This window comes from Scheffersomyces xylosifermentans (assembly GCF_036884685.1).
Source record: "Scheffersomyces xylosifermentans strain CBS 12540 chromosome Unknown RJT20scaffold_1, whole genome shotgun sequence".
Taxonomy (NCBI): domain Eukaryota; kingdom Fungi; phylum Ascomycota; class Pichiomycetes; order Serinales; family Debaryomycetaceae; genus Scheffersomyces; species Scheffersomyces xylosifermentans.
The window spans coordinates 2,060,737-2,085,858 of NW_027042939.1; the positions used below are offsets into that span (position 1 = coordinate 2,060,737).

General features: G+C 40.3%; 8 protein-coding genes and 2 non-coding genes across 10 annotated transcripts; 6 read left to right on the forward strand and 4 right to left on the reverse strand. All coding sequences in view use genetic code 12, as the record gives it.

Annotated features, from left to right (window-relative positions):
* Positions 1 to 146: 146 nt before the first annotated feature.
* On the reverse strand, positions 147 to 2,606 carry BMT7 (Bmt7p; the record flags this gene model as incomplete). The annotated part of the gene is made up of 2 exons (XM_064918991.1): positions 147 to 2,444; positions 2,478 to 2,606. 2 exons carry the CDS (start codon positions 2,604 to 2,606, stop codon positions 561 to 563), a joined length of 2,013 nt encoding a protein of 670 aa, XP_064777332.1. The 3' UTR covers positions 147 to 560.
* Positions 2,607 to 3,879: 1,273 nt separating this feature from the next.
* Positions 3,880 to 6,573, reverse strand: MBP1 (transcription factor; the record flags this gene model as incomplete). Its single annotated transcript, XM_064915672.1, has 2 exons — positions 3,880 to 4,407; positions 4,504 to 6,573. The coding sequence occupies 2 exons, from the start codon at positions 6,571 to 6,573 to the stop codon at positions 4,087 to 4,089; spliced, it is 2,391 nt and encodes a 796-aa protein (XP_064777333.1). The 3' UTR covers positions 3,880 to 4,086.
* A 1,708-nt stretch (positions 6,574 to 8,281) lies between these two features.
* On the reverse strand, positions 8,282 to 9,629 carry RJT20DRAFT_14957 (uncharacterized protein). The gene has a single exon (XM_064919009.1). The coding sequence runs from the start codon at positions 9,297 to 9,299 to the stop codon at positions 8,340 to 8,342; it is 960 nt and encodes a 319-aa protein (XP_064777334.1). The 5' UTR covers positions 9,300 to 9,629; the 3' UTR covers positions 8,282 to 8,339.
* A 1,369-nt stretch (positions 9,630 to 10,998) lies between these two features.
* Positions 10,999 to 12,246, forward strand: RJT20DRAFT_4859 (uncharacterized protein; the record flags this gene model as incomplete). Its single annotated transcript, XM_064920344.1, has 1 exon — positions 10,999 to 12,246. One exon carries the CDS (start codon positions 10,999 to 11,001, stop codon positions 12,244 to 12,246), a length of 1,248 nt encoding a protein of 415 aa, XP_064777335.1.
* A 49-nt stretch (positions 12,247 to 12,295) lies between these two features.
* On the reverse strand, positions 12,296 to 13,011 carry EGD2 (Egd2p). Its single transcript, XM_064916260.1, has one exon. It carries the CDS (start codon positions 12,908 to 12,910, stop codon positions 12,362 to 12,364), a length of 549 nt encoding a protein of 182 aa, XP_064777336.1. The 5' UTR covers positions 12,911 to 13,011; the 3' UTR covers positions 12,296 to 12,361.
* A 2,278-nt stretch (positions 13,012 to 15,289) lies between these two features.
* On the forward strand, positions 15,290 to 20,350 carry RJT20DRAFT_14967 (uncharacterized protein). The gene has a single exon (XM_064919011.1). It carries the CDS (start codon positions 15,458 to 15,460, stop codon positions 20,042 to 20,044), a length of 4,587 nt encoding a protein of 1,528 aa, XP_064777337.1. The 5' UTR covers positions 15,290 to 15,457; the 3' UTR covers positions 20,045 to 20,350.
* A 345-nt stretch (positions 20,351 to 20,695) lies between these two features.
* On the forward strand, positions 20,696 to 23,715 carry RJT20DRAFT_124505 (cleavage polyadenylation factor subunit). Its single transcript, XM_064916261.1, has one exon. It carries the CDS (start codon positions 20,740 to 20,742, stop codon positions 23,593 to 23,595), a length of 2,856 nt encoding a protein of 951 aa, XP_064777338.1. The 5' UTR covers positions 20,696 to 20,739; the 3' UTR covers positions 23,596 to 23,715.
* Positions 23,716 to 23,919: 204 nt separating this feature from the next.
* On the forward strand, positions 23,920 to 24,782 carry RJT20DRAFT_124506 (uncharacterized protein). The gene has a single exon (XM_064916262.1). It carries the CDS (start codon positions 24,070 to 24,072, stop codon positions 24,349 to 24,351), a length of 282 nt encoding a protein of 93 aa, XP_064777339.1. The 5' UTR covers positions 23,920 to 24,069; the 3' UTR covers positions 24,352 to 24,782.
* Positions 24,783 to 24,947: 165 nt separating this feature from the next.
* On the forward strand, positions 24,948 to 25,019 carry RJT20DRAFT_t6. Its single transcript has one exon. It is a non-coding gene; the product is annotated as a tRNA-Asp (tRNA).
* Positions 25,020 to 25,027: 8 nt separating this feature from the next.
* Positions 25,028 to 25,098, forward strand: RJT20DRAFT_t7. The gene has a single exon. It is a non-coding gene; the product is annotated as a tRNA-Gly (tRNA).
* Positions 25,099 to 25,122: the final 24 nt, after the last annotated feature.

Sequence of the window (25,122 nt, forward strand, 5' to 3'; positions counted from 1 at the left end):
AACAGAGGTACCAGAATTTTCGGTGTGAGCAAATGGGGGATGCTACCATACCCGCTCGGTTAACGCGTCAGTTGGTGAGTCTCGGTTATCGAAGACTTTTCACGCTTGCAAGGTTTCACGCTTTTTTAATTTTACACTGGGCAGCGTGGCGATGGGTTGCTATCCGATCTGTACATTTTGGAAGTGGTTGCAACCTTATATATAGCCGCTTTGACATGCGGCTCTCTTGTGTAAGGGTTCATATCAAAGAGTGGTTGTTGTTACATCACATGGTATACTTTTGAAAGTGGTTATGTTTTATTTGTTATTTGAACAATAAATACGATACTGAGTAGTACTGGAGAGAATAGAATAAAACAGGGTAAAACAATCAGGATTAAAATCAGGATTGTCTCTAAAAATTGTAATTAAAATTATGAGTTATTAATAACACGCTTTTCGTTTGAATTCTAAAAGTTTCGATGTATTTAACACGATTGATCTAAGTAGGTAATATACAGAATATGTGGCAGTGTAGGTGGCTGAACTATATCAGCTGTTTAGTTGATTTCTCAAAATTTTTACTCTTCTTGGAACTCGCCAGTGAGTGCATGTTGTTCATCGTTATACTTCTGCATTCTTTCACCGTATTTGGCACAGTATTCTCCACTTGCAGTCATAGCACACCTGTTGTTTAAATCAAAACCGGCCGGTTGGAAAGAATATTCATCAGAAATAACAGTCTTCGCATCGAATAATGCTGGCAATTTTAACAAATAATCAAACAATCCTTTGACATGAACAATACTAACATCACTATCAGCTGCGGACAAAGTGACTCCCATGTAATCGTTAAAAATAATTCTATTATGATCAGCACGTTTTTCAAGTGAACGTCTTTGGCCTGGTTTGTGTTTCATGACTAGGGCAGCATTCTGGTCTGCTGATTGCTCATCAGTTGGAATATGGTTGAAATATTTACGTTGGTATAATGTGTTGCCCTTCAAAATCGAGTCGATCTTCCAGTAAGCAATCGAGTTTGGAATTAATACATTTCTTCCCTCACATTGCTTTGGAGGAGTGGCATCCTCGATTAATTGCCCACTCTTATCAAGCTTTGGTTGCGTCCATGGAGGAACGAAGGCATTGAAGTCAAAGTACTGAGATACATCACTCAATTTGTAGAAGTACTTTTTGTTAATTGGATCATAATCCTCCACTAATGTCACCATGTTTGGCCTATACATCGATTCACCACATCCACATTTGTTTAAGTGAGCACGAGCCCATCCGATGTAAATCAGCCTGTTCTCAGGGAATTTTAATTTGTCTTTAACATGTTGTGGAATTAAATCGGAAATAGGCAATTCAACCAATTGCGAACCACCACGTAATGCTCCAACATAGTTGAAATCTGTTTTCATTGGCCTCTGTAAGAAGTCGCAGAGTCCGGTAGCGATTTCACAAGATAAAATCTCTAGAGGATCGATCGAGTAAATGAAGTTCATCTTTTCAATGACTCCATTTTGAAGATGAGCATTCTCTTGACGACTAATGAATGGGGTCCAATTTTTCTCAATATAGGCAAACTTCTCTGTTCTCCTTCTTAGTATAGTTACCTTGTTTGAGAATGGTAAGTACATATGCATAACTCTCTTCCGTATGTCAATACGCTTCATGTTGAACACAATGACAGGCTCGTCAAAACCTAAAGGATTTTTCCTGGTCAAGATTCTAGGGTCTTCTGGTCCCCAGTAGTATTTTCCACTAGGAACTTCCAACTCGGATTCAAACGTAATAGGTAAGAAGCCTGGGTATGTAACTTCTCTGAAGGCTATGAGGGTTTCCAACACAACTTCTCTGATGGTTCCATCAGAATCAATAACATTGTGGACAATCTTTTGTTCATATGGTAAGCTTAAAGTTCTCTCAGGTATTTCATTCCAGTCCCTATCAAACAACTGTATATATAAGAAACTGGCAAATGCTTTGTTTGGAATACCAGAAGGGGAGTACATAATTCTACTCACCATGTAGTGACAATCATATTGTGGGAGCCATGTAGATGATCCTGCAAATCTGAACCATTGTTTCTCTTCTGGAATAGTTGGTTTGAACTTCTTGTGTGCATCTGCAATCAATTTAGCATATGTTGGGTTGTTCTCCAACGCTTTTTTGTATGCGGTGTAGTCAGCGTTAAGATATCTTTGCTTGGAAACTTTGAAGGTGCCAGAGTATTCGATTCGCTTGCACATCTCTTCTTCTTTGAACTTGTAATCTTTTGGTTTCCCCTTTACAAATAAGTAGGGGTCCGTGAATGTCTTCAATTTGATCTCCTTAAAATTGTCGTCTTGGGTCAACTTTTCCGACAAGGGAAAGATTTCTACTTCATCAAAGCTCATTAAATCTTTCAACCTCTGAATAGAGTCATCTTCTTTCCCATTTCGAGCGTTATCTGGTAGTATCTGGTTCAAAACTGAGTTTGGGGAGCTATTCACTTTTGTAACAGCATTATCGTTGAGAATGGCTGCGGTATTTCTTCTCAGGACGTGTACAACAGTGGTGAAGATAATAATGGTGACAAACACTATTCCCGGGAAACGGGCTGATCTTTTGCTGAAGAACATAATACTTTAATCAACAAGTATTACTGATATAGGCCTTAGAATGCAACTAAAGAATGAAGTTGTGACCAGCAGGGTAATAACGTACACTGTGAATAACCTCAAACAAGGGGTATTGTGACTAGGAAATCGTCTTCTTCAAATTCTAGTCACTATAAGATGGTTAAGATCGAGGTTTACTATTATGATTAAGAAAAGGTCGACCTCTATTATCAACAATGTTGAACTGTTAAATCTTGATTGTTCAGCAATTAAAAGGAGGGGACTATCTTAGCAAGCAGAGTGGGGTAAAAATGCTAGTACCCTTAAAACAATGCAAAATTAGATCTGTTTGAAATCTCTAGAAACACTGACCTTGACTATACTTTAGAAAGAGAAGAAGAAGAAGTAAAGTGATCAATTCATTGTTGGAAATGGTGCTATCTTTCCTGAAACGCCAAACTGCAAAAACTGTACAGGGAAGCAACTTTTTCCGTGGAACACCTTGCAACTTAACGCGGTGATGTAGAATTTAAAACTTCTTGCAGGTTGGATCTGTGGGAAGGTTATCGCCAGGAGAAAGAACAGCAAATGGATCTGTGTTTTAAAGGGGAATTTAACATACGTTTGCCACGCTTTATTTGTGATACTAAGAGTTTTTAAATAACGCGTGGAAGGAAATAGAGCAACTGTTGAATAACTACAACATACATGGTAGAGTTAGTAGAGTTCATTCTTATGGCCATTCTACCATAAATACCTCCCAGAGGTACAGACATATTTTTCAGGAGTAATAACCTGCAAAAGCGGCCTATGAAAATTGTTCACTATGCACACTCTCGCCTTTTCGTCGTGTGATGATTATACCACACCGTTCCAAAGTGCAATTTCAATTACGTCGAGCGAAGAACAGCCTTGTTTTTTAAAGTTATTCTCTTTAAATTTATTTTATAAACCCAGGAGGCAATAGTACATGATATTATACAACGAAGGAGTACAAGAAATTCGAATTCTTGAAGCATGACCAAAGATGACGACTCCTCTTCAACGTCGTCTGGAGATTTTTAAGGGTAGCTAAGCCAAGATGTTCATCGGGCGGCTAAGAAATGTGAGGACAAGTAGATCTATCACAAAGATATCTGGACTGTACATTTGCCAAAGAGAAGGTTTGAAAATTTTTACACCTTCTGCAGTATTATTTATTACGTTACATATCGTAATAATAAACCTAAACCTTAATTCAAAGTTATCTACCGATTTGCCTAGTAGGACAAGCAAATTTTAAGATTCGTTTCCAAATAATACAATGTAATTAAAACATAAACTATGGTACATTATGAGAGAGCATTTTCAAAAAGGGATGGAATTTAACGGCATATTAATACATGTTCCTTGAAAAAACTGTGTAGTTCATGATTTATTGCCATCGGACGTTACTCTATCCGATTGAACGAATGTATATAGCAAATTAAGGTAAACGTCTGATCTTGCAAATTTCGGATAATTACCTGCCCGATTTAAGGAGAGATTGCTCAATCTGATCGATTGAGCTCTCAACGTCATTAAAGTCCATGCCACAACAGAGTGCTATTAATTTACAATATTTGTTTAATTTATCGTCCTGAGGATAGCTGGAGACTATCGATGGTTTGATGATTGTAGTAGATGCTGTAGACGCTGTGCTGCCCTGCGAGGAGATTTCCACTTTGTTCTCCTTATCATATGAAGCTTGCTGTGTTGGGACTTCTAACTGCTGATCATAGAGCTTTTTCAACAATTGCTTTTTCTTGATTATTTCGACTGTCAACTCTGCTGCTAATTCGAACTGATCAGAATGATTATGATATTCATCCTTGATTGCATTACTGTTGACGTCGTTTGTCAATGCCTTTAACCTTTCAGCATATATCTTATCATTGACTGTTTTGTATTTCTTAAATATTTGGTCAAGTTCGTCTTTTCTGTGTAGATATTGATAAGTGAGATCATTGACAAGTCTGTATATCTCCTCTTGAATGATTTGGTCACGTTTGAAGTCTATTGTCAACTCCTGTGAATTCGAATCCTCAATTACTTTCTCAAGGTCTTCTATCAAGTACTCAAGTTTGAAAATGCTTAATATAGCTTTCTGACTTGCTAATTTGTCAACACTAATTGACTTCAAAATCTTGAAGAAGGTCAAAATTGTTTCGTCTTTCTCGCTAAGCTCTTTGTCTATAGTGTAGGCCAATTCGGTCAATTTCTCAGTAATCAAATTTGATGTTGTATTCTGAAGATTTACAGCAACTTTTGAATTGTATAATTGGCTCTCGAAGCTCTGTGTACTTGTGCTGTCTTGTGGTATGAGTAATCCCTCTGATTCATCATGTTCAAGGTCTTCGTTAGCTTCGTCATCCAACCGTAACACATAGTTGTGAGAAGCAAGATAATCCTCAACAGTATATCCTACCAAATTTCTCAATGCAAAGTCAATGTAACGATGGTAGCTTATGAATACCTTGATGCATCTTTTGTTCAAGTTATGAGCAGCTATATGGAATGCAGTGTTACCATCGGAATCCTGATGATTAATGAACTTCGCAATCAAGTCTTTCTTGTTGTCTGGTTCCTTGCTGTCGTCTTCTCCATCGTCCAGCGATTCTATGATTTTGTCAAACAAAGTTTCCATATAATATCTTGCAAAGCGTTCTTTATTCTTCTTATCATTTTCTATCGACGCTATGTGATGTAGAACAGTCTTCCCTGAAGTGTCTACGAGCAATATTGATTCCAAAAGCAATTGTAGAATAGATGGGAAGTTCTTCAATTGAAAAGAATTAATGAATTTAACCAAGAACATTAATGGGGTCTCCCCTTGGTTGTTTCGGATGTCTGGGCTAATTTGGAATGTTCCCAAAAGAAATTCGATGATCGATATATTCGCCATGGAACAAGCCCAGTGAAATATGGTGTTCCCATCATTATCTATCGCCTGGTTGATATTGATCTTTGAGATGGGTTGTGGTGGATTAAGAATTCTTTCGGGTACTGCGTTGTTCCGTATCTTCGAATCATCGAGGAAATAAGTTAGAAGGCTAGAGAAGTATTCACTGTATATCAGCTCAGACTCGGATTGGCTATTAAGACTTGGTTGGTGGTATTGCAGTAAACTATAAGGATCATGAGAGGGGAGATGTCCGTTGGAATTGTGATTACTGTGAGCAGTGACTACCCTCTCAAATGATCCTCTGGATGCCCCAAAGAGCTCTTTGCTGCCAAGTAAATCGTCACCAGCCAGGGAAATATGTAATTCATCGTGAGTCAAACCGTTTACTCTCTTTTTCATTACGTCATCATCTTCATCACTTTCTACCAATTCCAAATCTTCATTTTTGATATTCATGTTGCCAGCCATGACTTGTAAGGCATCTTGCTCTGTATCTTGTCTTGAAAGAGTAGGGTTTGTGAAAGAACCCTTGAATGAGCCAATATTAGGACCGGGTTCGATAGGAGTAGTATCTGCATGTTTCAAAGTCGGTACCCGCTTCGGTCTGCCCCGTTTCTTCGGGGGCTCACCTGGTGGAGCTATTGAGTACTTTGATTTACGGGTCTGTGGGGTCTGACGCTTGGCTATGTTAAGAGCTGAGGCATGGTTATGTTTGGGTGCTGGAGGAGGTGTTTCTGTTTTTCCTTCGATGTATTTGAACTCGAAGATAGGTCGTAATACGTCAAATACTCCGAAGTTTTTGGCTATTTCTCGCCCTACATCCAATGGAACGTATGTTCCTTGGTATTTACCATACCCTCCTTGCACCTTCTCGTGGACGCCTGTTTGGACGTCTTTTTCCAATATTCTCGTACGTCTAGCCTTGGGGAACTTGGCGATCTTCAATATGTGGGTAGCGTTGATCCAGGAGTCCAGCTTGCGTCGCATGATTGGTCCTTCTGAGGTCACGAACTCAAACACGGGGACATTTGAGTACGTCGCGGAATATATCTGGGTATTGGTCATGACTGGATGGTAAGATGAATCTGGAATTGACAATTTGGAATTGTGGTGGTAATGGCTTGGTTTGCCGGAGTTTTTCAGTGGATTTATCGCAGTTTACACAACTTTCTGGCGGAATTATAGCGACCACTGGGTTTGTTAGTTCGACTGCCGCTCAATAACTGAAATTACTGTCTGTGTAATATAGGGCAAGTGCTGCGGAGTACTAGTGAAGTTCACGGTTTAAGAAGAACAGCTTGCGTTCCCAGTGCCAAGTCCATATATAAGGTATGGCAATTGTGATGACGCTATGATGACAAGCACTAGCAATACACTCCCTCTTGTGGTTACTAGTGGTGTCTAATAATGTAGCGTTGTTTGCATTTCGCTATTTACTATTCTCACTAAACTTAGATGGTGTTCCATGTTCTCTGCAGGAGCGAGGTGGGAAACGAGGTTGTAGTGGAGGGAGTAGGAGAGGGTAGAGAGAGAGAAGAGAGAGAGAGAGAGGAAAGGGGCGTTGAGGTAGGATATTTGGGGTTTTTATAGTTGGAGTGAAGTTAGAATGGTGCTGGGTGGTGATGTGCTAATTTTGGAGTGATTTGAAGAATTTGGTGCTGGGAAATGGTACTACTGTTGAAGAAAAGTTGGGAAGTAATCCCAAGAAAATGGCGCCGTAAGTAGGGTAGAATGCCGATTACATAATACAACAGTGAGTAATTGGTATATTGTGATTACGTAATCATAAGTATATTGTAAGATTTTTGGGGGGTTATGGATGTGAATGTTAATGTGAATGGGGCCAAAAGAAGGGTGAAATTCTCGAGACAAGATAAAACTAATGGTGGAAAAAAATGAAATTAGAACTCAAGTAATATCTATTTGAATAGCATTTTTTTTACGTTTGAATGAATATGATCCGGTCGGCTTATGCAAGGAATCTGTTGCTTATACCTTTGCGAAGCGGCTCAGCCGTGAGGTCAATTGCCTACGTAATCATGTCAGGCAATCGTGAGATACGATTATGTCATCATTCGTATAATTGATATGGATGCAAAATCCACATAAGGCACCTTTTGACGAAGACCCAGTTTTTAGTTCAAATGAACATTTAGACTGAGCATATATGACATTCTCTTGTCTAGTCTCTAGCTAGATTATTCATTTACATACCAGTTACTTACGCCAAGAAATCAGAAACGACAAAAAACTTGGTGCCATGAGGTCACATTTTACATATTTCGTTATAAACTTCTTGAATGCCAATATGTATTACGTTTTACAAATTCAAAAAAAGTAAATCAGTCCTGTCTCGCCTTAGTCGTGGTAAGTTGCTTATCTTATCCTAAATTACGAGGAAAATATGCTAGCCGTACACAAACCATATGGTACATGCAATCACGATCTTTTCATTGGCAGTGCACCCAACAATCCAAAGAGGCTGCATTTGAAGCCAGTAATATACAACAAGCAATTTGGCATCTAGATATAAATCCAGTAGGAGAGCTTTACGTTGGCTATCAACTAGAAAGCCAACCGACCAACCCAGCAGACCAGGGATATTCCAAATCGACAAAAAGAACTGCAAAAAGCGGACATGGCCACTATAGACCAAGAAAAAATTGTCAAAACTTACACGTCGTCAGAACCATATCACATAACATCTTTTTCTAACTTCAACATCTCTTTCTTTCCCTTTTAATAATACATTAATTACGCTGATTACCAGATCCGACCTTCAAATCGTATGATCGTACAACTGAACAAAAGTCACTGTACGTAATTTTTCTTTATGCATTGTCTGACCTACCGATCAATACATTCAAGAGTCGATACAACATCACACTCAATAGTCCGACCACCACTATTGCAACATAGGAGAAGTATTTTGCCAATTGCTTCATGGAAAGGGAGCTGGACTGGTCCTCTGTCAACGGAATGCTTACTACATGCTCTGCTGCTTGAAAGCACACCTCTCTTCTCTTTATAATCTGGCAGTCTCTGTCGTCGACGCTACGCTTTAGTATAGCCTTGCCAAGTAGGATGCTCGTATACGATTGGAGCGAAGGATCGAATGTCATGAATGCAGTTTCTAGTATGATGGATTCTCTTTCGATTCCGCTGGTTATCTTTTCGATTTTCTTTAATTGCTTGATGATGGGCGGAGTCAACTCCTTGAGACTTGCAATATCGTCTGTAATGGTAGTGAGTTTGTACAAATAATGTGCCTTGTGTAATGACTTGTGAATGGACTTGGTTTGGCTGAGAAGATAGGGTATCAATAATTTCTTCAAGTTGTCAAAGTTGTTGAAGAAAATGTCTATACAGTTCAAGTTCTTTATGATCAATTCAAACGATTCTAGCGACAGGTCTAGTATTAATAGCGTCATATCCTTAACGGTGTGCTCGTAATTCTTTTCTTCCCAGTTGAATTTCTTGGAAAGAGAACCGTGGATAGTCTCTCCGAAAATGCTGTTGAAATCGGTTTCCAAGTTACTGATATTGGCTCTGGTGTTCCTTGTCATTCTAGTGATGTCCTCATAGTTGGGAATTTTACCGAGGAGCGTGGCGTAGATGGTGACGATGTCGGTGTAGAGATGAACCAACTTCTTGAGGTTGATGAGAAACTTGTACGTCGCATTGTTAAGGCAGTACTTGAATAATTTCGAGTGTGCTAAGACAAGTTGCATGTCTGACGGCGACAACTCGTTGTCTAGGGTGATCTTACGATCCCCGATCGTGTATGTCATGTGTGGGTGGCAGACTAGAGAATAAACTCTGTTTACAGAACATTAACATAGCGAAGAGCAAATTTGAAATCGCTTATAATTACGGTTATCGGTGGTGCGACTGGCTGGCTTAGCGAGCGTTGACGGGATCAGCGACAGAAATAGCGAGAAAGAAGGTTGGGAGCTGGTGAGACGGTAGAGTGGGAAGTGTGTGATTGGTAGCGCCGACGGAGTTGGAGGTATTTTATATTGGTGCAAATTGGGTTAAGGTGGTGGTTTTTGAGGTTAGATAGGTTGAGAAAGGGTGTGGGATGGGTCTTGGAGGAGATGGAATGGTTTAGAGGTGTGGAGGGTGGGAAAGTAAGGGAGTAGTTAGTTAGTTGAGTTTATGGGGATGAGGAAGGAGTCTCGTGCGGGAGCAAGCAAGACAGGGAGGGTTCGCACTTAGAGAGAGGGACAGAGAGAGAGATGCCAGAAAAAGAGTGTAACTTAGTAAGGCTACAGAAATCAGAGCGAAGAGTATAATATTTTGTTCATAAAATGAACTGTTCTCAACTTTGAAAGTAAAGAGCTAATTGTTAGTGGAGTATGCTACTAGATGAAGTTAAACTTGGTTTCATTGGCAAATGCATTTTTTTTTGTAAGAGTAATACTTGTCAAATCCAATCCACATCCATGGTTTTACTTGGCCTAGGGAAGACTAACTCATGTTGTCGCTAATTCATTTTTTTGTCGCTAATATTCTGCTACTTCTTTTTTCTCTTCCTCGCGGGAGAGCCATTTTTCAAGTCATCGTGGTGTGGATGAAGCTGTCAAAACGCATATAATAAATATAATAAATACTCCGTAGGGAGATGCCTACGTTTCGTACTACACTTCCATTGTGGTGAAAGAATAAGTTCACACTCGGACACAAGAGAGTAGTATGAACTGACCAAATAAAGTCAAATGTTGAGTGCTTGTGGTTGTTGGTGGCAGTCTACTTGTAGGTAGCTTCCAAGTAGACCAAAAATGAATTTTTGATGTGTTCATAGCCCAGGTTTTGTTGCTCTTTGTCTTTAGTCTTTAGTCTATCTATTAACTAATAGTGTGCAACTAATTAAGTATGTAACGGTTTATTTAGCCTAATCCATTTTGCTGCTAAGCGCATGTATGTTACTTACTCTATTTGTTAAGTATTGTCTACTTTTCAACTTTTCTACCCCAGCTTTAGTATAAGTTATGTGTTTTTTTTACATCAACTAGCACTATACTCCCCGTATTGTTTTCTCCTCTTAGGTAACAACCTCCTTTTCTCTGTAACTTTCTCTCTCTATATATATTTCTCTCTCTATATATTTCTCTCCCTCTCACACACACTCCCCCTCCCTCCTCACCTGATACTCCTACACATTTTCCTGTTCTTCCTCTTTCTCTTCTTTTTTCCCTCCCTATTATTCATTTTTTTCCCCTTTTCTTCCTCACTATTCCCCCAAAGCACACCACCGCCTCGCACGCTAAACTCTCTCTGTCTCTCCCTAATCAGGCAGTACCCACCATCTTTCACCGTTGTGTTCCTCTTTCGCACCGCCAGTGCCTCATTGAGAAAAACAAAATGCAGCCTAAAACAAAACTACCGCCGTGGAGAAATCAATTAAATATAAATGAATGACTATGGTTCTTACTTCAACTTGCCACAAGACCATCTAATTGATAGCAAAAAATCCACGATTTCCTCCCCATGGGCGTGTTCAGCATCTTCAGAAGAGGCGGGTTCGATCCCGAGGGATTCGAACGGGAACTCACGACGTTGACGGAGTCCATTACCGCCACCAACCAACAGATCTCCAGATTAAAGGTCAGATCAAAGTCAATCACAAGAACGCTTTTTCTGTATCTAGCAACGGCATACGTTCTCGTAGGGGCTTACGGATACTTGGCACTTCCTCCAGGCGCAAAAGGAAGAAACAAGATCGAGATCTACTTCACCAATCAGTCCAGAGCAATGTTGCTAATTCTTCTGCTCTACCCCATAGCAGGGGCTGTGGTGCTTCGCTCGGTACGAGTTCTCTTTGACTTTTTGATCAGAAGCAGAACAAGTCACTTGAAAGCCCTTAAAAAGAAACACAAGGAAAAAATCGACGAGTTGAAGAAAATCACCAACTTCACCACCACTGAGAAGCTTCTCTCAAAGTATGGAGACAAGCAGGACACAATTGCTTCTTCGGCAGCAAAGCAGGGCCCAGCAAGAACAAACAACTTAAACGGCCCAGTTCCGGCAAACCCAGCCAACCAACCAAGTCAGTTATCTGCTGCCCAATTGAAAAAATTGAACATCAACATAACACCTCAACCACCAGTGCTTACCCCACAAGAAAAGGAAGAGCAACGCAGACAATTGCATGCCCAAATGCAAAACCAGTCACAATTACCAACAAAGAGATCATTCCAGGACCGTCTCTTGGACGTATTGATTGGTTCAGATAATAACGAATCAGTGGAGAACAGATATGCACTTATATGCTACAATTGCTTCAACCATAATGGATTGGCGCCACCAGGAACTACGAATCCGGCAGATGTCAGGTATGTTTGCTTCAAGTGTGGCACCATGAATGGAAAGAGTGTATTTAACGACGAGTGGAAGCAAATGATCGATGGACAAGAAACTCCGGAGACTGGTTTATCTAGTGAAATTAGTAGAGAGCAAACGCGGAGCGAAGCCAAGAGTGAGAAGAGTAGTAGTAGTAGTAGTAGTGGCAGTATCGTTACTTCAACTGCTAAAAGCGAAGTTGAGCCATTCAAGACAACTGAGGTTGCTGGAGAAGAAGGTTCCAAGACTAAAATTGCTAATATTGTGAATCCTACGGATACTGAGGCAGACAATATAAATACGAAAGCCGACCAAACAGTAGAAGGGGCTGACACCCCCATTATTGCAATATCCGAGGCAGAACCAACCGAAAAGTCTCCAGACCTTTTGAAATAAAGTATCTCTACGTTAATTCATTCATCTTAGCATACCCAAAATGCTAGTAATTATATAATTATATAGCATTCATTGTACAATAAATGTTTATTGAATATTAAACTAGCTAGCTAATTTAAGACAAGTCCATAATGGCGTTAACCATGTCACCGTCGTGAGCTCTCAAAGCCTTGACGGCCTTAGCTCTGGAAACTTGGGTTTGCTCAACAATGATGTCAATGTCCTTGGAGTCCAATCCAGACTCGTCAACTTCACCTTCTTCTTCTTCTTCCTCGATCTTGTTGTCAGCTAAGGAAGCCTTTTCTAAGTCAGCAGTGATAGCAGCTGGGGACTTGTCTTCGTGAGAGTGGGTGTGCTCCTCACCGTCAGCGTGGGTGTGGGAGTGACCAGCTTCAGATTGACCTTGGAGAGCTTGAGCCTCGGCGAGTCTTTGGTTCATGTCGTCGACCTTGGCTTCACCGAAGACAACGTAAGTACCGGCAGCAGATCTGTACACATCTGGGTGGTCAATGGCGTAGATCAAGTTACCTCTTTGCTTGAAGGTGACTCTGGTGACACTCTTGATTGGCTTCAAGTTCAACTTCTTGATCAATTCTCTGGCCTTCTTCTCGTTCTTTGGGATGACGTTGACGTCGGCGCCTTGTGGGATTTCTTCGATAGACATTGTGGTTACTGTTATTGGTATATAGTAGTAGTATATAGACTCTGACCAAATGAAAACTGGAGTCAATTCTTAACTATGTAAACTGAAAATTCGTCGACGACGAAATTTTCAGTATTCTAGTCGTGTGACTTTTGATCAGATGATCTGAGTTCTCGTGACTTCGGTTTTTGTCAAGGGCTCCAATGACAAAATGATAAAAAAATGTAGGTTACCCGGCTCTTTATCCTGCACGGTAAAATTTTTCAGAATACGATGAGGCTTGGTAGCCCTTCTCAGAGAGATACAGCAATGGTATATAAGGAGAAGGAATTACCAAATTTTTAGATGGTTTTGGTCTTTTTTCTTTGTCGACGTACTTCATAGGATCATTTCTATAGTTTACGTCCCTCTTTGACTCTTCAAAAGAGCCACTGAATCCAACTTGGTTGATGAGTGAGATACCCTTATACCCTCAAAGTGAGACTTTAATTTAGCTTGTCCGTGATTCTCAGCAATCCGGTCATCTACGTTTTGTTTGCCTTTTAGTATGATCCAGGAATTTGAACTTGTTTCTTAGTCTAGATTTTAAAAGGAGCGATGATCTTTACCCTTTTCTTCATGCCTTCTAGGAGGACTTGGGATTGGGTGGGTATAAGTGGCTGTCTGACAAGTTACACAGTCCTTGGATTTCTTTTTGAAATCCTTGGTCTGGGCGACTATCGAGACCTTTGGTGACGTCGACCAGCAATCAGGTGTGAAGTTGCTTCAGCTTCTTCATTCTACTACGCTATAAAGTGGCAAGCTCCAGTCATGCATATGATTTTAGAGTTTGCAACCTTATAGAGTACATGAGTGAATATTCGTATATAGCGTAAAACTCGTATATAGTAGCTTAATCAATCTTATGCGAAGCTGTCAGTTGTGTCAGTTGCTGTGTTGACATCTTGCTCTCCCAAGAAGCCTTTTCCATGTAAACAAACACCTTTCAGTATTGTATACTGGCGAAGCTGCCTGTATTCATTGCAACCTCAAGCATATACAAGAAATTAGTGTCTCGGCTGCGATACTTCGGAACTACTAAATGTGGAATTGTAGCCGGCTCGCTCGTTACTGCCGAGACCATACTAAATTCCACGCTGGGAACTTGAAGCCTCCGTGGATGGCTATCCGAACCAAGTCTCTCATTCCACCTCAATGCATTCTCCTTCCCTTTTTGCAAGAGCTATTCTGAACTATCGTTCTACCAATACACATCTTAAGCCTCACCATACATCATCTCTCTGGGTCCTTATCCACCACCCGGCATCCTCACCATCAACAAACCTGACTCTCATCGCGGCAATAAACACACAATCACCGCCGCCGCATCGCCCTCCTGCAGACGCCGCCCCACTACCTCCGTCGTGTTTACGGTTTACGGTTTTTTCTATCCGTAAGGGCCGATCAGTGCGAGCCATGCTCATCCCTCAGTAATCAGTAATTCATCACTAATCAGATTACGGCTGTGACTGGCACCAGGGGAGCAAAGGATCTGGGATTCACGGGGCCGTAGCTAATCTTAATTGTTCGGTCGAGTTGCTATCCTTTAAATTGAGCCAATTCCCGAAATCGTGGTGATTTTTAACCCTCATGCTAGTGTCGCTGCCATCCATTAGACTTGCCTGTGCTTGTTGGGACTGATCTCTAAGGGTATGGTAAAATACATAGAAAACCTCCTTGCACTCGGCACTCGATCCTCTGCACTCAATTATCTCTCCCTAAAGTCTCCATGGTCTCTACGGTGTCTACACTCATTTTAATTCTCTACCATATCTCCATCTCTACATCTCTACAAGTTCTACACCTGTCTCTACACTCTATCTATACTCAACATACTCAACATGAGACCCACCTCCACCCACCCTCATTGTTCTCTACTGCCACTTGGCATCCTCTCCCTACTCAATAATCCATAAAAATACCCGCTTTGCTTCTCACCGCCGCCTGCCTATTTCTCCCTACCACCATAACACCGTAATTTCTCTCACCGCCGCCTACACACAGCTGCGGATTAATCACCTTTATTTCCTGCTGCCCCGTTGTGTCACTAATTGTACTACAGATTACCGTAAGCCGCAATGGATAACCAGTGATGAACAATTGCAGAGTTATGTTTCTTTTACTGATGTTCTTCTTGTCGTAGTTGTTTCGAAGGAGTTTTTCTTTTCGATAGTAGAATAACCTTTCCGTCATTGCTGTTATTGCAGTTGTTGCTATAGCTGCTGCTGCTGCTGCTACTTCATCCTTAAGAGTGTTGCATTGGTGAGTCCGAGTCGAGTCCAGTCGAGTTGAGTAGAGTTTTCCCTTGTGTAACTTTTTGTTGTTCTCATTAATTCAGCTTCTAACTTCAACTCTATTCTATCAACACCCGTTCTCCGTACTATCTTCCCCCTGAAAGAACTTGTATATACCATTCAACATTAGCATTCTACCCAAATACAAAGAAAGTGGCACATTTTTACCATTTGCATCTCGCTATTTCTAAGTCAGAAATCTCCCTCCAGATAGAACCTATTACATCCGTTGATCATGGCTGTCCCCTTACAGCAGTCGTCCAACTCGTCGTTGAAAAACGAATCCCAGACGTTGGATAACGACCCTCTGTCGTCATCGAATAACAACGTCTCCAAAAATAGCACACCAGAAAAGCTATCAGCTCCTCCGCCGCTTGGTCCTCCTCCTCGGTATACCGCCCAGGACCTTATTAATACTCCTCCACCTACATTTGGAGCTAGAGTCCAACGGTTCTTCTACAACAAGGGCCTTGCACCAAGACCCGAGTATCTCAATGAGATCTACAACAATATGCCAAGAAAGGTGTATGTCAACTACCCTCTTCCAGATGATCTCAAGGATGCGCATGGTCATCCTATCATCGACTACCCTCGTAACAAAATCAGAACGACAAAATATACTCCTTTGTCATTCTTCCCGAAGAACATTTTGTTCCAATTCACCAATGTAGCCAACACCTATTTCCTTGTGTTGATCATCTTGGGTGCATTCCAGATCTTCGGTGTCGCTTCTCCCGGTTTGGCTGCAGTGCCTTTAATTGTCATTGTGTGCATCACTGCTGCCAAGGATGCCATTGAAGATTATAGAAGAGGAAGCAGTGATAACGACTTGAACAATTCGCCTATTCATCTCTTGAATGGTTTGGATAACCCCAATATCATGAGGGACTATGTTAGTCCTTGGAGAAAGTTCAAGAAGGCATGTAGCCGCACACAACGTAGATTCTTTCACGGCATCAAGAGGGCTGCTATCATGACTTTCGGTAAGCGTGAAAGGAAGAAGGAATTCCTTAGAGAGGAAGTCCAGGAGCAAGAGAATGCGCTCCACCGTGTTTCCACTATTGTTTCCGACTACTCCTATCATTCGGATGTTCAACCAATAACATCTGGTGTACGGAAATCCTTTGCTTCGGGTCGTTCTGTTGGTCACAAACCTACAGTAGCTGCAGCAAACTGTCTACTTAATCCTGAATTGCAGAAGGCTAATGCCGGCAATCCCCATACCAACTTCAAAAACAGAAGATGGAAGGATGTCGCAGTAGGCGATATCATCAGAATCAGAGCCAACGAGGAAGTCCCCGCCGATGTAGTTGCCTTGTCAACCTCTGATGTGGAAGGTAACTGCTACATTGAAACTAAAAACTTGGATGGAGAAACTAACTTGAAGACCAAAACTAGTTTACATTGTGGTGGCTCTACTAACTTAAGACATTCCGATGATTTGGGTAACACCAGGTTCTGGTTGGAATGTGACCCACCAAACAGCAATTTGTATGCATTTAAGGGAACAATTCATTACGAGAACTTTGATGAAAACCATAACTTGGTCAACCCAGACGAAAAAGAAGCTATTAACAACGACAATGTCTTATTGAGAGGCTCTACTTTAAGAAACACAAAGTGGGTCCTCGGTTTGGTTATCTACACTGGTTCTGAGTCTAAAATCATGCTTAATTCTGGTATTACTCCTACTAAGGCCTCTCGAATTTCTCGTGAATTGAACTTGTCTGTTTACATCAACTTTGCCTTCTTATTCATCTTGTGTTTTGTGTCAGGTTTAGTCAATGGTTTATTCTACAGGAAAACCGAGGTTTCCAGACTTTATTTCGAATTTGAACCTTATGGAAGCACTCCTGCTATTAATGGTGTAATTGCGTTCTTTGTCACCTTGATTATCTACCAGGCGTTGGTGCCTATTTCGTTGTATATTTCCGTTGAAATCATCAAGACTCTTCAAGCGTTCTTCATTTTCTCCGATATCAAAATGTACTATGAGAAATTGGATTTCCCTTGTGTGCCCAAAGCATGGAACATTTCGGATGATTTAGGACAAATTGAGTATGTTTTCAGTGACAAAACTGGTACCTTGACCCAAAACGTAATGGAATTCAAAAAGTGTTCTATTAATGGAGTCTCGTATGGTTTGGCATACACCGAAGCCAAGCAAGGAATGGATAAGCGGAATGGTCTAGATGTTATAGAAGAGAACGACAAGTGGAAGCGTATCATTTCTAAGGACAAAGAGGCCATGCTCTCGAATTTGAATAATTATGCTCAAAACGATCAATTGCGTGCTGATAAGGTAACTTTTGTATCTAGCGATTATGTTAGAGACACTATGATGACCAACGATGAGACTGATCCGCAGAAGATGGCCAACGAACAGTTTATGTTAGCATTGGCTCTTTGTCACACTGTGGTGACTGAGGATGATCCTAACGATCCTGATTTAAGAGAATTCAAGGCTGAGTCTCCAGATGAGGCAGCCTTGGTGTCAGTAGCTCGTGATTTAGGTATTGTCTTCAAAGAAAGGTTGAGAAAATCCGTAATTGTTAAGATATATGGAGAATCATTTGAGTACAAATTATTGGACATTATCCCATTCACGTCTGCAAGGAAGAGAATGTCTTGTATTCTCAAAGGTCCAGATGAAAGAATTATGTTGATTACCAAGGGTGCTGATAATGTCATCTTCCTGAGATTGAATTCTCGTTCTGATCCTGACGTCATCTCTAAGACAGCGTTACACTTAGAGGATTATGCTAAAGAAGGTTTGAGAACATTATGCATTGCCCAGAAAGAATTAGATCCTGCCACCTACTATAGTTGGTCAAAGCGTTATCAAGAGGCATATTCATCAATCGATGATAGTCGTGAAGAAATCATTGAAAATTTAAATGAAGAAATAGAACAAAACTTGACCTTGTTAGGTGGTACCGCAATTGAGGATAGATTACAAGCTGGTGTTCCGGACTCTATTGCTATTTTGGCTCAAGCAGGTATCAAGTTATGGGTTTTGACAGGTGACAGAATAGAAACTGCTATCAACATCGGTTTCTCTTGTAACTTGTTGGAAAACGAAATGAAGCTTTTAGTTGTAAGACCAGAGGGTGACGATTTAGAGAATGTTGAATACATTGACAATCTCATCACTAAGCACTTGCGGGAAAATTTTGGCGTTCTCGGCGAAGGTAAAGACACTGCTAAGGATATTGATCTTTTAGTTGCTGAAGCCAAGAAAGATCATTCTGCACCTTCACCTAAATTTGCTTTGATTATTGATGGAGCAGCTTTAACGTCTGTTTTCCTGGATTTGAGTGAACACCCAAATCCAGCTATTCAGAAGTTGAGACAGAAGTTTTTGTTATTGGGTAAGAAATGTAAGTCTGTGATCTGTTGTCGTGTGTCTCCAGCCCAAAAGGCAGAAGTCGTTAAAGTTGTGAAATCTAATCTTGATGTGATGACATTGGCTATTGGTGACGGTGCCAACGATGTGGCTATGATTCAAGCTGCTAATGTTGGTGTTGGTATCGCCGGTGAAGAAGGTAGACAAGCAGTTATGTCTTCTGATTATGCTATTGGACAATTCAGATTCTTGACCAGATTACTACTTGTTCATGGAAGATGGTCGTACAAGAGATTAGCTGAGATGGTACCATGTTTCTTTTATAAGAATGTGGTCTTCACATTAACCTGTTTCTGGTTTGGTATCTACAGTAATTTCGATGGATCTTACCTTTACGAGTACACTTTCTTGATGTTCTATAACTTGGCATTCACTTCTTTACCTGTTATTTTCTTAGCTGTTTTGGACCAGGATGTTTCTGATACAGTCTCCTTATTGGTTCCTCAATTGTACAGAACTGGTATTTTAAGAATCGAATGGTCTCAGTGGAAGTTCGCATACTACATGATGGATGGCCTTTATCAGTCTGTCATCGCATTCTTCTTCCCATACCTTGTATTCTACAAGAGTTTCCAGAACCCTCAGGGTTTGGGTGTTGATCACAGATTTTGGGTCGGAGTGGTCGCAGTTGTTATTTCAGTTACTGCTTGTAATGCCTACGTGTTGTTGCAACAATTGAGATGGGACTGGTTGACTTTGTTAATCGATGCAATCTCAGTCTTATTGGTCTTCTTTTGGACTGGAGTTTGGAGTTCTAGAGTTTACGCTGGTGAATTTTACAAAGCTGGTGCCCAAGTCTTTGGAACATTGGCTTGCTGGTGTTGTATGTTCATTGGTATTCTCATTTGTGTTCTTCCAAGATTTACATATGATTTCTTAAAGAGGAACTTCCATCCAAGAGATATTGATATTATTAGGGAGAGGGCCCGCCAGGGTGAATATGATGATTATCCACAGGGCTATGATCCAACTGATATTGAAGATGTTGAAAGACACAGATTGGTTACTGGTCTTATGGAGAAAGACCCTGCACTTTTAGAAAAGATGGAGCAGGAGAACATCGCACAACATCCAGAGTTCCAGGAAGTCATTCCTCAAAATCACAACCCAATAACGAAAACTTTTACTTCGATTAAGAGAGTAGCCACTGTCAGCAAATCGAGGAAGAATACCCTCAGTAGATCCAGAAAGAATACTATCAACGGTAAAAATAGAAGAGATACTATCACCGAGCAATTCAGAAAGCCAATTGATCTCAATTTATTAAGACAACAAATGATCAACTCTGGTGAATATCAAACCGCCAGAAATTCCTTGGAGAGAATCAACACTACCCATGAGTTGCCTGGTTTGACCCAAGCAGAGACTTTGATGTCGTACCATACAAGAAATAGCATTAACTTCACTCGTCCATAAATTAAGGCATTATGTTTATTACCATGGTAAGAGCCATTAATCATCTTTTTAATTTCAATCCGTTACATCTAATTTCTGTTGTGCAAGAGAGTCACTACACCCTATCGACACTTGTTATTCAATTAACTTTACATTTATTTACCGTTCTCTCGTATGTTTTATTAATAAATTTTGGCCATAGCTCGTAATGTAGACACACTAGACGTGGTAAAGATGGAATCTAATATAAAAATGTGCTTCATACACTTGTAGTGTCAATTGATACTCCTATATATATTGATACTCCTATATATATTGATACTCCTATATATATTGAGAGTCCTCCATATATCTATGTGAAATATTCTCCTGCACCTTGATCAATACACCATAATAGACCACAACTTCTCTATAACCGTATACTCCAGATGAAACCACACATTTATAGCTTATTTCATCTTCAAAGATAACTGTAGCACTCTTCCCACTCTTAATGACATACAGCTCAAACGAATTCAACCTCCAACCTAGAATTCCACTGTTTTTACCATCTCTTTCATATCACCCTCCTTCCCAACTATCAATGAGATCACGTGATCAAATTCTCCCAGTGAGTACTTCCAAAAGTCTATGGCACTACGGTTTCTTAGAGAAGACAGTAAGACAGTTCATTATCTGTTCTATAGGTGGTCTTGGATTCAAACGACCGTTAGGGAATGTTCACATTTTCGCTAATTACTCCTGGCAAGGAAGACTTCTCGTTTCGGGCGGCTCTATTGTCGTTCGACAACGAGTTCAAGATCCTTGCTGATCCATCTTGGAATGGAAAGGACGTCAGCTCGGTCTTATTCATGGAACAGTACTTAAGAGAGACTAATATCATCCTTTTATCACATTCCACGCCGGAATTCCTTAGTGGATATGTGTTGTTATGTTTGAAATTTCCCCATTTAATGGCTAATATTCAAGTGTACTCCACATTACCTGTTAATCAATTGGGAAGATTGTCGACGGTAGAATTCTACAGAGCCAACGGTATTTTGGGTCCTTTGGACACAGCGCTTCTCGAATTGGACGAAGTTGACGAATGGTTTGATAAGGTTAATCTGGTAAAATATCTCCAGGCAGTGAATGTCTTTGAGAATAAGGTGGTGATTACTCCGTATAATGCGGGACATACATTAGGTGGTACATTTTGGCTCATTACCAAGAGAATAGATAGAGTCATTTACGCACCAGCTTGGAACCACTCAAAGGACTCGTTTTTGAACAGTGCTTCTTTTCTCTCCACATCGAACGGAAACCCTTTATCGCTGCTTCTCCGTCCAACTGCTTTCATTACAAGCACAGACATGGGATCGACCATGTCCCACAAGAAGAGAACAGAAAAGTTCTTGCAGTTGGTTGACGCCACGTTGGCTAATGGAGGAGCTGCCTTAATTCCTACTTCTCTTTCAGGTAGATTTTTAGAGCTCTTTCATTTAATTGACGAGCACTTGCAAGGTGCACCAATTCCTATATACTTCTTGTCATACTCTGGTACAAAAGTTCTCAGTTACGCTTCCAATTTAATTGATTGGATGTCTCCAAATGTCACATCGGAATGGGAAGAAGCTGAAAACTCCAGTATTCACAAGAGCGTTCCTTTTGATCCTTCCAAAGTCGATCTCTTATTGGATGCTAATGAATTGATTCAATTGAGTGGACCCAAGATTGTCTTCTGTTCCGGAATAGACTTGAAAAATGGTGAGTTATCGGCTGAAGCCTTTCAATATTTGTGCCAAGATGAGAAAAGCACAATTCTTTTGACTGAAAAGTCCTTTTTCGGTGTAGATGATACCCTCAACTCAATTTTGTATAAAGAGTGGCACACACTTGCAAAGAAAAAGCTTAACGGAAAAGTTGAAGATGGTGTTGCAGTTCCGTTGGAAAGAGTTTTCTCAATCGATGACTGGACTAGAGAAGAATCTTTGGTGGGTAGAGAACTTACTGATTTTCAAGAGAGAATAGCTCTTCATAGAAAAGAAAAATTGCTTGCCAAAGTTAAAGATAGAAAGACCCAGAACTTATTAAATTCTGATCTTGTGGATGCAGAAGATTCGTCTGATGACGAAGAAGAGGAAGAATCTGGTGATGAACAAAGCAAGACTGTAGAGCCTACTGAAACTGCCGTCATAACGGCAACGGTCACTACAGGGCCAAGCATAGCCGATGAGCTCGCAGCGCATGAAGCCTTTATTTCCGACCACATCAAACAAAGTTTAGAGGAAAATAGACCACTCGATTTAAAAATCACTCATAAACTAAAGCCAAGACAAGCAATGTTTCCATACTTTATAAATTTGCATAAGCACAAATTCGACGACTACGGTGCTGTAGTTGACATTAAAGATTTCCAGAGAACTGATGAAATGACAAACAATAAAATTATTTTAGAGGGAAAGAAGAAGTTCGAGCAAAATGACAGAAGAAGATGGAATGATGATAACGACAGAAGGGGCCAAGGACAAAATGGAGCTAGAGGAAAAAATCAGACTAGAAATCAAATAAATAAATTGACTCCTCAAGAGCAATTGAACAACCAGATATTGGAAAAACATTTAGATACATTATTCACTCCAAGAAAGAGAGTCCCACTTGGTGCTGCTTCATCTTATTCAACAACAAAACAACAGCTACGTGTTAGATGTGGTTTGTCATTTGTTGATTTATCTGGATTGGTAGATCTCCGTTCATTAAGTATTATTGTCTCTTCCTTGAAGCCATACAATCTTCTTTTATTGCCTGACTTAACTACAAACGAAACCTCTAATCCTGAATTAAATGGTTTGCTAAATGTGCGGTCTTTCTTTGAGAACCAGCAGGTCGAACAGAAACAAGAAGAAAACAAAAAGAATTTGTTTAACTCCACTCGGTATCTATCATTGTCCACCATTCGTAGTGGTCTCTCCAGTGTAGTGTCCTATGGATCCAATAATAAAATGAATGTTTTACTGGTGACTAATGACGAATCTATTAAAATCGGTACTGACAATGATGCTGGTGGTGTTGGCTTAAACAATTTTGAGATCAACTTGGATGACAACATTATCGATGACTTGAAATGGCAAAGTATAGATGGCAGTTATCGTGTAGCTCAAGTTTACGGTGAATTAGAAATCTATAACCAAGGATCTCTGGCAAAACGTCTGAGAGACCTCAATGACTACATAAATCCTTCAACTTTGTTTACGTTGAAAAAAGTGAAAAAGGAGGACTTTGCCAAACGCCAGCTTGCGGTTGCTGACAGGACCACCAGCTCAAGTTTGCAACCTTTGACCGGAAATGGCCCCAAGCTTGCTATTGGTAACATTAAATTGCCGGACTTGAAGAAGAAGCTTGTAGGGCGTAACTTGAATGCCGAATTCAAGAGTGAAGGTACCCTTGTGGTGAACGATAAAATAGCCATCAGGAAGGTTGCATATGGGTCTGTCGAAGGTGATGACACCGGAGATATTGTTATTGATGGAAACGCGGGGCCATTGTACTACGAAGTGAAAGAATGCATTAGAGAAATGTTGGCATATGTATGAATAGTGTATAATAGTAATAGACAAAATATATATCCATATTATAGTATAAAGTTGCAACCACCAGTTTCTTGGACATTTCATATCATTTTGGAGCCAACTTTGGACCGATCAATTAAATTCACAATTAAAAATTTTTTTCCCTAATCTTTTCAACTTCTTCCTTTATTTTCCCAACCGTTTCATTTTCAAATCCCATATAATCTCCTTCATTAAACTGAATCATCTATTCCATAGAAATACATCTCTACCTCCAAAACCACTATCAATGCATTTACTGCAAAAATCTGTATAGAGAACATCTTGCTACCCAATGGTCGTGCGCCACACAAATAAAACACTCTTTTTGTCGAACCAATAAGCGGCATGAAAAACCGAGTTATTAAACCATTAAGAACAAGCATTGCAGAAGACTGAAGTAAGTGGATAGCACCGTAGAAGCTAGCGGGTGAAGTCAGATACATATACAAAAACACAATGCAACCATACTCAAGATCTGGAGGTACCAGAAAGTGCTTTTACGAGTTCCAAACCTTGGTGGCTTGTTACACCTCAGCAGATACTTCCACCAAGAAGGAATGCACACCTCAATTCGATGACTACTTCGAATGCTTGCACGGATACAAGGAAAGAGAAAGAACCAGAATCATGTTACAGCAATTGAAAGAGAACGAGAAGACGAAGAATGGTGTCACTGCCCAAGATTTGTTCAAGGCTTCAGGCTCAGTCTACGAGAACTTGGACTTGGTTAAGAAATAGATTCTTGGAACACCTTCCAGTTAAATCCACTTCAGGACATGAGTGGAAACGCTTACACTTCACACATACTCTGCTAGTCGCCCATATGAACGGCTTAACAGAAGTCAGCAGAAAGCTCAATTTATTTCATATTTATTCCTTTTCATGTAAATTATCGTTTAGATTGACCTGCGGCACGTCATTCCCATTATTTAGTTTCAACTAATACATTGCATCCATTCGACAAACGTTTTGTGTAGTTTGAAGCACCTTCGATGGTAGGTGCTATAAAGAGATATCAGTAAATACAACCATCATTATTCCTTTACCCTCACTTGACTTTATAATATTATTTTTCCAGAATTTGGTGTAAAAGAAAGTTTAATGATAGAAAGATAGTGACAACATCAACAGGTTGATATGTATATAGAGAAACTAATGAAAACAATTACACTACACTATGAACATATATTGAATACCCCGTCTTCTCGGGCTTGTATCTATACTCGATCAATACTCACGTGATATACTTATTTCCTAATTTGGGCATTCTCGTGATTTTCATCACGAGACTTTTAATGCACTCAATGGTGTCAAACCCAATTTTGATGTAAAAATCCGTGATAGTTTAGTGGCTAGAATTACCGCTTGTCGCGTGGTAGACCGGGGTTCAATTCCCCGTCGCGGAGATTTGATTGCGCAAGTGGTTTAGTGGTAAAATCCAACGTTGCCATCGTTGGGCCCCCGGTTCGATTCCGGGCTTGCGCATTTTTTTTAAATATTGTCACGTTT